Source organism: Bombina bombina, chromosome 5 (genome assembly GCF_027579735.1).
Source record: "Bombina bombina isolate aBomBom1 chromosome 5, aBomBom1.pri, whole genome shotgun sequence".
In the NCBI taxonomy this organism is placed as follows: domain Eukaryota; kingdom Metazoa; phylum Chordata; class Amphibia; order Anura; family Bombinatoridae; genus Bombina; species Bombina bombina.
In genome coordinates this window covers 1022304586-1022316982 of record NC_069503.1, presented here as the reverse complement: position 1 = coordinate 1022316982, position 12397 = coordinate 1022304586, and the positions used below count along the sequence as shown (strand labels likewise).

General features: G+C 38.4%; 1 protein-coding gene across 2 annotated transcripts in view; it reads right to left on the bottom strand.

Annotated features, from left to right (window-relative positions):
• OXR1 (oxidation resistance 1) overlaps positions 1–12397 on the bottom strand; it is a 420839-nt gene that overhangs the window by 393534 nt on the left and 14908 nt on the right. For both annotated transcript variants that reach the window (XM_053715278.1, XM_053715279.1), the window contains exon 2: positions 2857–2939. In XM_053715278.1, the coding sequence (XP_053571253.1) occupies positions 2857–2939 (83 nt within the window). The remainder of the gene's footprint in view (positions 1–2856; positions 2940–12397) is intronic.

Below are 12397 nucleotides of genomic sequence, written 5' to 3'. Positions count from 1 at the left end.
TAACATTAATAAATTGAGTGTTATTAAAAAGCCTGTTGCTAGTCCCTGCAAATTAGGCTAAAGTTTTATGCATACAGTATAATTCCAGTGAAGTGCCATTCCACAGAATACTGAAGTGTAAAATATACATACATGACAGCCTGATACCAGTTGCTGCTACTGCATTTAAGGCTGAGTTTACATTATATCGGTATGGCAGAATTTTCTCATCAATTCCATTGTCAGAAAATAATAAGCTGCTACATACCTCTTTGCAGATTAATCTGCCCGCTGTCCCCTGATCTGAAGTTTACCTCTCCTCAGATGGCCGAGAAACAGCAATATGATCTTAACTACTCCGGCTAAAATCATAGAAAAACTCAGGTAGATTCTTCTTCAAATTCTACCAGAGAAGGAATAACACACTCCGGTGCTATTATAAAATAACAAACTTTTGATTGAAGGTATGAAACTAAGTATAATCACCACAGTCCTCTCACACATCCTATCTATTCGTTGGGTGCAAGAGAATGACTGGTAATGGCAGTTAGGGGAGGAGCTATATAGCAGCTCTGCTGGGTGAATCCTCTTGCACTTCCTGTTGGGGAGGAGTTAATATCCCATAAGTAATGGATGATCCGTGGACTGGATACACTTAACAAGAGAAAGTATTTTAAAATGTTATGCTCTGTCTAATTATGACTTTACTGTCCCTTTAAGTCTTCTCAGTCTGTACAGTAAGTTCTCTACCTTTGGCCTATCTTCAAAACCTTGTCACTTAGGGCCAGATCTAAAGCTCTCTTGTCTGGTGACAAGATCTAATAAGTCTAGTCAGTACTACAAGGCCTGTCAAATCATTTTAGAAAGATAAATGTTGGCTTCAGAGCTATTCTCTATCTATGCAGGATTCTGAATGTGAAGAAAAAACACAAACATTGCAATAAGATGCTCAAAAAAAAATCTAAAGATTTTGCTTATTTTCTATTCATGCGGGAGAGTTTTTGACCATCAGGTTGGGTGGTTTAAATATTTACAAATGTGAGAATGGTTAAACTCCCATTTTAGAAGAGGAGTGAAGGGGAGGCCCACTTGCTTCTTATGGAAATTAAAATCTCGTGGTGTCCTTCTTGATTTTAGATGAAAATCTCATCAAAACGGAAACTGAGGTTTTCTTAAAGAGATACTGAACCAAATTTTTTATTTTCATGATTTAGATAGAGCAAATTTAAGCAACTTTCTAATTTACTCCTATTATCAATTTTTCTTCGTTCTCTTGGTATCTTTATTTGAAAAAAGCAGGAATGTAAGCTCATGAGACGGCCCATTTTTGGTTCAGCACCTGGGTAGCGCTTGCTGATTGGTGGGTAAATGTAGATACCAAGAGAGCAAAGAAAAACTGACAATAGGAGTAAATTAGAAAAGAAAATCTAAAGATGTGGAGACAAAAAGTTACAAACCTAAAGCTAAATAAGCTCATTTGTGCTTTAAAAAAAAAAAAAAAAAAAAACCATGACCCTACAAACAATTGTTCATAGCGTTCACCATTAGTAATAATACCTAGGGTAGGAGGGGAATTCCCTTGAATAACTTGGAGCAAAAACTTCAGGTGTTAAAAGCTTGGATTTTCATAGAATTATAAAATCACTGTCCTTAATTTAAAAAAAAAATATTTTGTTTTTAAAGTAAAAAGGTGTAGGATAAATGCACACCATTGCACAGGACTTGACAAACTCAGGAGCTAGGTAGCCACAGGCTCCAAGAATTTTACTCCTGGCTATTAACTTTTTGGGTTATTGTCCATAGATCCATTTACAAATACCACTGTGTGGCTCCTAAAAATATGTCCGGCTCCTAAATATTCTTACTGGCTCCTAAATTTTAAACAGATTTGTCGACCCCTGCCATAGCATGTATTTATAAATGTAAAGAGACCGATTCTAATGGGAAAAATAGTATGAGAGTTAACCAGCTGCAAAAAGTATAATTCACACAAAAATTCTCAGACACAAAAACTAAAAGTTAGAGCTTAGAATAATTTTTAATTTATGCAAAGTATAAAATCGATAAAACTTCTACTGACTGCAATTTTTTTTTGTGAGAAAGCAAATTATGCTGATTAACATTTTTGACATCACATTCTGTTTTATTAACAACTTTATTACTGTGTAAATGACAATGGAGAGGTGGTAGGTTCAACTATAAAGTAAACCTTGTTTAATCTGTAAAAGGAGATATCAGACAACGAAATAACACAGGCAGACTGGGACAGTCAGTGTAAAGAGGGAAGAACAAATCATTTAAAAACATACATATGTGAATATGTTTAAAAAGGAAGGAGGGGAAAGAAGGGCAATGCTAGATTTTATTCCCCACTAGATATCACACGCAGGGATTCCTTCTTAACAACATTATATGAAAACATAATATTTCAAAGCCCTACATTTTTACATTCGGTTTCCAATAGTAACCACAGTAACAAGCTGACTGCAGCAATGTTTGAGGGTCATTTGAAGAACATATCAACCAGAAAGGCTCCATTTTCAGATACTGCTGGGAAAAGAGCACTATAAACTGTAAGCTTCAGATCAATGAGAGTGACCAGAAGGTGGATGGAAGGTTATTTATCAAGGCAAGGTCAAGGTAGATTTCTAGAATTGCTTTATACAATGTACTCATTACGAATACTAATATGTATTAAAAGACAGTGAATGTGCTTTTCAAATACAAGGTAAGAGGATTTAATTTAATACTACAGCTTGCAGAACAGATTGAAATAAAGAAAAACGTCTACACCTAAAAGCAGCAATCATTCTTATTCTGTTTGGCTAAGCACATCTCATCTCAGCATTCAGACAGAATGTACACATGAAAGCTTACTGTATATTCCATGGTTCCCTTTGGCTTCTGAAAGGACATTCGTCTCCCATCTTTCTTCTCTAGGGTCTTCTTTTGTCCAGTATCTGGAGGATATTGAGGGAAAGTGCGTATTATATTCATGTTCGTCTCAAGACTATCACAGGCAGCTGAATAAAACACAGTCAGCAGACATCTAGTTCAGTTATACAGCTTGCTCCCTGTAACTGAAGATTCAGTCTAACAGACATCCAGCTGCCTGTGTTAAGGATTTTTTTTTAACCAATATAAACTACTGTGACAACGGTGATACATTAGCTATAGCTGTGCATTCTAGTATCCAGGAAGGTGCAAAAAATGATCCCGGTCTCCATTAAGATATATTTACCATTACTGCAAATGCTAACTTGTGCTCAAAAAGCGCTTTACGATTAGTTATAGTTAGTGCACTACTCCAAGTTCTGTATATTTAAAGATATCCATTAACAAAACGCCAGTGCATCAAAAGTCTATAAAAATCAGAGTTATTAATATTGTAACACAAAACATAGCAAGGTGACTTTTTGTACAACTAAAACACATCATACATGTAGGATTGTTAGTTGAATTTAAATGTATCCACTTGCATAACCCAATCTGGATACTGATGAGAAATATGCACATCTTTTGATTACTTTTTTTGCTACACTTACATGACATTGGAAGTAGAACTAGGTTTATATTAGAAAGCCGTACTTCCAGCAAAAAAAAAATGATGAACCAATCGTTTCCACAAAAGAACAACTCTGGGATTGTGAACCGTGTGTATTCAATTAGTGCTAAAGTAAAATTAGTATTAGGAAACTAATATAAAGGGCATTATATATGCATGGCTGCCAAGGGACTGTGCTTTAATGGACCCCACATAAAAACTTGATTATAAAAAGGAACATGCTAGAGTAAAAATCAAATTTTCCTTTAGTTAGAGGGGGTTTTTTGTACAATCCCTTTCCACAGTATCTGTATAACATAAAATGCTGAAAATGAAGTAGCAAATACAGACACACTACCCTGCCCCTCCAGGAGTGGCATACATACATATCCTAATCTGGTGTGACACAGGATTAGAATTAAACTATGGGGCCGATTTATTAATGTGCAGGCAGACACGAGCATTGGCTGTCGGCATTTATCATTGCACAAGCATTTCTAGGGAAATGCTTGCGTAATGCCGCCCCCTTGCACGTTTGCAGCCAATCGGCCGCTAGCAGGGGGTGTCAATCTGATCGTATCTGATCAAGATTATTGCTGTCCGCCGCCTCAAGGGCGGCGGATGAGTTAAGGAGCAGCGGGCTTAAGACCGCTGCTTCTTAACTTATGTTTCCGGTGAGCCTTTAAAGGGATATTACACCCAAAAATGTTCTTTCACGATTCAGACAGAGAATACAATTTTAAACAGCTTTCCAATTTACTTCTATTATCTAATTTGCTTCATTCTTTAGATATCCTTTGTTGAAGAAATAGCAATGTACATGGGTCAGCCAATCACACAAGGCATCTATGTGCAGCCACCAATCAGCAGATACTGAGCCTATCTAGATATGCTTTTCAGGAAAGAATATCAAGAGATTTAAGCAAATTAGATAATTGAAGTAAATTAGAAGGTTGTTTAAAATTGTATTCTCTATCTGAATCATGAAAGAAAAATTTGGGGTTTAATGTTCCTTTAAAGGGACATTAAACCCACAATTTTTCCTCTCATGATTCAGATAGAGAATACCATTTTAAACAACATTCTAATTTACTTATATTATCTAATTTGCTTCTTTCTCTTGATATTATTTTCAGAAAAACATATCTAGATAGGATCAGTAGCTGCTGATTGGTGGCTGCACATAGATGCCTCATGTGATTGGCTCACCCATGTGCATTGTTATTTCTTTAGCAAAGGATATCTAAAGAATGAAGCAAATTAGATAATAGAAGTAAATTGGAATGTTGTTTAACCCTTTGGCTGCTAAGCCATTTCCCACCTGGGTGCTAATATTTTTTTTATTATTATCATTATTATTTTTGCAATTTTTGAAAACTTTTTTTTTAAAAACTTTTTTTTTTTTTTTTTTTTTACAGACCCCAAGACTTACACTGTTGGAAAGGTTAGGGGATTACCTTTCCAACAATGGGTATTGGGGGTCTGTAGCTGCTTAGATGCCTGAGATACAGGCTTCTAAGCAGCATGCCCCCATCTCCTATACTTAACATTGTTAAGTATAAATAAAGTTGCACGGTGACATCATCACGTAATTGCGCGTGACGTCACTGCGCATCACGTGAAGCCCCGGCGATGCCTGTCACTCTACAGGCAAAATCGCCAGGGTAGGAGCAGCAAGGAGCCCCCAGATCTCCCTCAAGGTGGGAGAGTGCTCATGACGGCTCTCAGCCGTCATTAGCACCAGAGTGAGAAACTCTGTGACGGCTCAGAGCCGTCATTAGCACTCAAAGGGTTAAAATTGTATTCTCTGCCTGAATCATGAAATATATTTTGGGGGTTTAATGTCCCTTTAAGGTTTGCACAGAAACAGCTACATTTGCAGCTACATAAATCGGCCCCAAAGTATTTAAGCAGATTTTGTAGATAATTTACCCTATATACTCCTATCTACTTTAATGGTGTATTATTCAGGGAGAGAAAAACATGGAAGGATATGTTTAGAAATATATCTATGGATAGGTTAAGGAATGAGTTAGAGTTTAGTTAGGATTAAAAGGAACATAAAACTAAAAAATTGTCTTTCATGATTTAGGTAGAACATACAATTTTAAAACAACTACTTTCCAGTTTACTTCTATTATCAAATTTACTTACCGGTAATTCTCTTGGTATGCTTTGTTGAAAGAGCAGCAATGCACTCCAGGTTTCTAACGGAACACATGGGTGAGCCAATAACAATCGGTATAAATATGCAGCCACCAATCAGCAGCAAGAACCTATGATCATTGCTGCTTTTCAGCTTACCTATATAAACCTTTCATCAAAGGATAACAAGAAAAGGAAGCAAATTAAATAATAGAAGTAAATTGGAAAGTTATTTAAAATTGCATGTTCTTTCTGAATCATGAAAGAAAAAAATTATGGGTAGCATGTCCCTTTAACAACTTGACTGCCAGATGGGCTGTCATCTATTGCTGGTACCAATCAGGACTTTATGTGCCAGGGGCATGCATTAGAAAAAATGTTCTAAGCTTTAAATCATGTTATTTACGCACTAGAATGGCCATTTAAAAGAGATATGAAACTCCAAATATTTATTTCATGTTTCAGACAGAGCATACAATTTTAAATCATTTCCAATTTACTTCTATTATGAAATTTGCTTCATTCTCTTGACATCCTTTGAAGAACCAATGCAATACTGGGAGCTAGCTGACCCAATTACATGGAGGCATATATGTGCAGCCACCAATAAGCAACTAGCTCCTTGTAGTGCACTGCAGCTCTGAGAATACCTAGGTATGCCTTTCAACAAAGATAAAGAAAATTAGAGAACTAAACTAAATTTAAAAGTTTGCATGCTATATCTAATCCATGAACTTTTAATTTTTACTTTGCTGTCCCTTTTAAGCCTCGGGCCGTAATTAATAATTAGTTTGGGTGTTTAAATGTAGCATTGCTCATTTTTTACTTATAGCCACCATATATACAGGGTATGTCTGCTACATTTTTCCACACAAACTTTGGCTGGTCTCTAATAAATGTATCAGTAAATAATGTGTGCATATAAACTAAATATTATACATTTATAGGTCTCTACAATGGGATTCTCTCTCCTTTTTGGCACTACACCACCTAACACTATACGGAAGTGTATCTACGTCCAGCTTTACTTTGCCGTTAGTACAAATAGATACACATCCAGGTACTTTTGCCGGCATTTCTCTGCTGTAGATGTTGACAACAGAGAAATACAGTTAACGGGCTGTATCTTTTCTGTCAGCATCACTTGCAGACAAGTAGTAGAGAGACTTTTTTATTTATTTATTTTTTTAAATAAAAAGAGAAACTAGAGGCCTAATTACCAAAACTAATGACAGTGTCATATGTCTGGTATTCCTGAGATCATAAAGAAGATTTTAGGACCATTTTTCCTATGACAATTTAAGTGAGTAATTCAAAGCTTGTGAAAAAGCTATAGATTTTTCTATATGATCACATATGGCATAACTCACTATATATAATTTTTATTTTTATTTTTTTACATTAAATTCCTTATGTCTGTAACAGTACAGCTAGTTAAAACGGTCATCCACTGAATGCTCTTTTTAGGTCAAAATGTATATATATATATATATTTTTTTATAGAATTAGGCCCTTAGGGCCTTGTATTTTTATTGTATATTTTTATTATTTATCTTTATTGATTTTCTAGAATTATGCAGACCGTACACATAACAAAGATGAGTAAACATATTAATGCCAATATACCTATACAGTTCTTGAACATCCATATCATCTGTTCTCAAAAGTCTCTTTAGTTTTGTTGTACTGATTTGTGTTTTTCCAGGCAAGACTTTGGCATGTGTGTCCATATCTCCTTAGCGAGATTGTACCGTCTTAGATAAAGTATATTTTCTTGCATCATCACAATTCAAATTTAACATTTTAACAATATATTAACTTTAAATCATTTAACTAAATAAAAACACAACAAGTCATTGCAGCTTTTGTTAAAAACTATATATCTATATCCATCCATATCCACCAATCAGCAGCTAGAAACTAGGTTATTTATACTCCTGAGCTAACCTAGATAAACCTTTCAGAAAATGATAAACAAAAGCAGGAAGCAAATTAAATAGAAATAAATTGTAAAGTTATTTAACCTATTAAACGACCGACGTACAGCGTATGTCCTCAAAAAAAAATACATAAATGACTGAGGACGTACGTCTTGGAAAGAGGTGGAAGCGATCCTGACCGCTTACAGACGCTTTCCAGTTATTGCAGTGATGCCTCTATATTGAGGCATCCTGCAATAAACCTTTCTTACCCCTCCGATGCAGAGAGAGCCCGACAATGTGGGAGGCGGGTGGGTGGCCATCGATGGCTTCTTCCAGTAAGAGGGGGGCGGGCGCGTGCACCGGGAGGGAGTGGGTCGGAACCACGACACTACAGAAAAATGTGACGTTTAAAAAGTGGGAGAAAGGGGGGAGGGAATGGATGCAAAAACAATCCAAGGGATCTGGGAGGGGGAAGCTACACTACAGAAAAAATAAAATAAAAATCTATTTTATTGTAAACTAGGTACTGGCAGACAGCTGCCAGTACCCAAGATGGCTCCCAATAAGGTAGAGGGGGAGGGTTAGAAATATGTTGGGTGGGGGGAGATCAGGGAAGTTTGGGGCTAAGGAGGGATCCTACACAGCAGCATATGTAAATATTCTTTTACAAAAAAAAAAAAAAAAAAAGATACCTTTTATTTTAAGATGGCGGGGACAATTGTGGGGGGGGGGGGGAAGAGAGCTGTTTGGGAGGGATCAGGGGGTGGGATGTGTCAGGTGGGAGGCTGATCTCTACACTAAAGCTAAAATTAACCCTGCAAGCTCCCTAATTAACCCCTTCACTGCTAGCCATAATACACGTGTGATGCGCAATCGCATTTAGCAGCCTTCTAATTACCAAAAAGCAATGCCAAAGCCATATATGTCTGCTATTTCTAAACAAAGGGGATCCCAGAGAAGCATTTACAACCTTTTGTGCCATAATTGCACAAGCTGTTTGTAAATAATTTCAGTGAGAAACCGAAAGTTTGTGAAAAACTAAATGATTTTTTTTTATTTGATCGTATTTGGCGGTGAAATGGTGGCATGAAATATACCAAAATGGGCCTAGATCAATACTTTAGGTTGTCTACTACACTACACTTAAGCTAAAATTAACCCTACAAGCTCCTTAATTAACCCCTGCACTGCTGGGCATAATACACGTGTAGTGCGCAGCGGCATTTAGCGGCCTTCTAATTACCAAAAAGCAACGCCAAAGATATATATATCTGCTATTTCTGAACAAAGGGGATCCCAGAAAAGCATTTACAACCATTTGTGCCAAAATTGCACAAGCTGTTTGTAAATAATTTCAGTGGGAAACCTAAAATTGTGAAAAATGTAACGTTTTTTATTTTTTTATTTAATCGCATTTGGCAGTGAAATGGTGGCATGAAATATACCAAGATGGGGCTAGATCAATACTTGGGGTTGTCTACTACACTAAAGCTAAAATTAACCATAGAAGCTCCCTAATTAACCCCTTCACTGCTGGGCATAATACACGTGTGGTGCGCAGTGGCATTTAGCGGCATTCTAATTACTAAAAAGCAACGCCAAAGCCATATATGTCTGCTATTTCTGAACAAAGGGGATCCCAGAGAAGCATTTACAACCATGTGTGCCATAATTACACAAGCTGTTTGTAAATAATTTCAATGAGAAACCTAAAGTTTGTGAAAAAATTTGTGAAAAAGTGAACGATTTTTTTTTCTATTTGATCGCATTTGGCGGTGAAATGGTGGCATGAAATATACCAAAATGGGCCTAGATCAGATCAATACTTTGGGATGTCTTTTAAAAAAAATATATACACATGTCAAGGGATATTCAGGGATTCCTGACAGATATCAGTGTTCCAATGTAACTTGCACTAATTTTGAAAAAAAGTGATTTGGAAATAGCAAAGTGCTACCTGTAGTTATTGCCCTATAACTTGCAAAAAAAGCAAAGAACATGTAAACATTGGGTATTTCTAAACTCAGGACAAAATTTAGAAACTATTTAGCATGGGTGTTTTTTGGTGGTTGTAGATGTGTAACGGATTTTGGGGGTCAAAGTTAGAAAAAACAGAATTTATGCTTACCTGATAAATTACTTTCTCTTACGGTGTATCCAGTCCACGGATTCATCCTTACTTGTGGCATATTCTCATTCCCTACAGGAAGTGGCAAAGAGAGCACACAGCAGAGCTGTCCATATAGCTCCCCCTCAGGCTCCACCCCCCCAGTCATCCGACCGACGATTAGGAGAAAAAGGAGAAACCATAGGGTGCAGTGGTGACTGTAGTTTAAATGAAAAAATTTTAACCTGACTTAATTGCCAGGGCGGGCCGTGGACTGGATACACCGTAAGAGAAAGTAATTTATCAGGTAAGCATAAATTCTGTTTTCTCTTACAAGGTGTATCCAGTCCACGGATTCATCCTTACTTGTGGGATACTAATACCAAAGCTTTAGGACATGGATGAAGGGAGGGAACAAGTCAGGTAACCTAAAAATAGCCTCCGAAGAAGAAAAAGTATCGAATTTGTAACATTTGGCAAAAGTATGCAGCGAAGACCAAGTCGCTGCCTTACAAAGCTGTTCAACAGAAGCCTCATTCTTGAAAGCCCATGTGGAAGCCACAGCTCTGGTGGAATGAGCTGTAATTCGTTCAGGAGGCTGCTGTCCAGCAGTCTCATAAGCCAATCGGATGATGCTTTTCAGCCAGAAGGAAAGAGAGGTAGCAGTCGCTTTCTGACCTCTCCTCTTACCAGAATAGACAACAAACAAAGATGATGTTTGTCTGAAATCTTTAGTTGCTTTTAAATAGAATTTTAAAGCACGAACCACATCAAGATTGTGTAATAGTCGTTCCTTCTTAGAAATTTATTTAGGACACAGAGAAGGAACAATGATTTCCTGGTTAATATTCTTATTAGAAACCACTTTCAGAAGAAAACCAGGTTTGGTACGCAAAACAACCTTATCTGCATGGAACACCAGATAGGGTGAATCACACTGCAAAGCAGACAGTTCTGAAACTCTTCGAGCAGAAGAAATAGCTACCAAAAACAAAACTTTCCAAGATAATAACTTAATATCTATGGAATGTAAAGGTTCAAACGGAACCCCTTGAAGAACTGAAAGAACTAAATTAAGACTTCATGGAGGAGCCACAGGTTTATAGGCAGGCTTAATTCTGACTAAAGCCTGTGCAAACACTTGAACGTCTGGTACTTCTGCCAGACGCTTGTGTAACAGGATAGACAGAGCAGATATCTGTCCCTTTAAGGAACTAGCTGACAATCCTTTCTCCAATCCTTCTTGGAGAAAAGACAATATCCTGGGAATCCTAACTTTACTCCACGAGTAACCCTTGGATTCACACCAACAAAGATATTTCCGCCATATCTTATGGTAAATTTTCCTGGCGACAGGCTTTCTAGCCTGGATCAGAGTATCTATAACCGATTCAGAGAACCCACGCTTGGATAGAATTAAGCGTTCAATCTCCAAGCAGTCAGTTGCAGAGAAACTAGATTTGGATGCTTGAATGGACCCTGTATTAGAAGATCCTGCCTCGAAGGCAGTGTCCAAGGTGGAACAGATGACATGTCCACTAGGTCTGCATACCAAGTCCTGCGTGGCCACGCAGGCGCTATCAGAATTACCGAAGCCTTCTCCTATTTGATTCTGGCTACCAGCCGAGGGAGAAGGGGAAACGGTGGAAAGACATAAGCCAGATTGGAGGACCAAGACACTACTAGAGCATCTATCAATGCCGCCTTGGGGTCCCTGGACCTGGATCCGTAAAGAGGAAGTTTGGTGTTCTGACGGGACGCCATCAGATCTAATTCTGGAATGCCCCATAGCTGGGTCAGCTGAGCAAAAACCTCCGGGTGGAGTTCCCACTCCCCCGGGTGAAAAGTCTGACGACTTCGAAAATCCGCCTCCCAGTTGTCTACTCCTGGGATGTGGATTGCAGATAGGTGGCAGGAGTGATCCTCCGCCCATTTGATGATCTTGGTTACTTCCTTCATCGCTAAGGAGCTCTTTGTTCCTCCCTGATGATTGATGTACGCTAGAGTCGTGATGTTGTCCGACTGAAATCTGATGAATTTGGCCGCCGCTAGTTGAGGCCATGCCTGGAGTGTGTTGAATATTGCTCTCAGTTCCAAAATGTTTATCGGGAGAAGAGACTCTTCCCGAGACCATAGGCCCTGAGCTTTCAGGGAGTCCCAGACCGCACCCCAGCCCAACAGACTGGCATCGGTTGTGACAATGATCCACTCCGGTCTGCGGAAGCACATTCCCTGAGACAACCACCAGAGAAGAGAATCTCTGGTTTTCTGGTCCAGTTGTATTTGAGGAGACAAATCTGCATAATCCCCATTCCACTGTTTGAGCATGCACAGTTGCAGTGGTCTGAGATGAACTCGGGCAAAAGGGACCACGTCCATTGCCGCGACCATTAATCCGATTACCTCCATGCACTGAGCTACAGAAGGCCGAGGAATGGAATGAAGAACTCGGCAAGTAGTTAAAAGCTTCAACTTTCTGACCTCCGTCAGAAATATTTTCATTTCTAACGAGTCAATTAGTATTCCCAGGAAGGGAACCCTTGTGAGCGGGGACAGAGAACTTTTTTTCGACATTCACCTTCCACCCGTGAGACCTTAGAAAGGCCAGAACAATGTCCGTATGAGCCTTGGCTCTGTGAAAAGACGACGCCTGTATTAAGATGTCGTCTAGGTAAGGTGCTACTGCAATGCCCCGCGGTC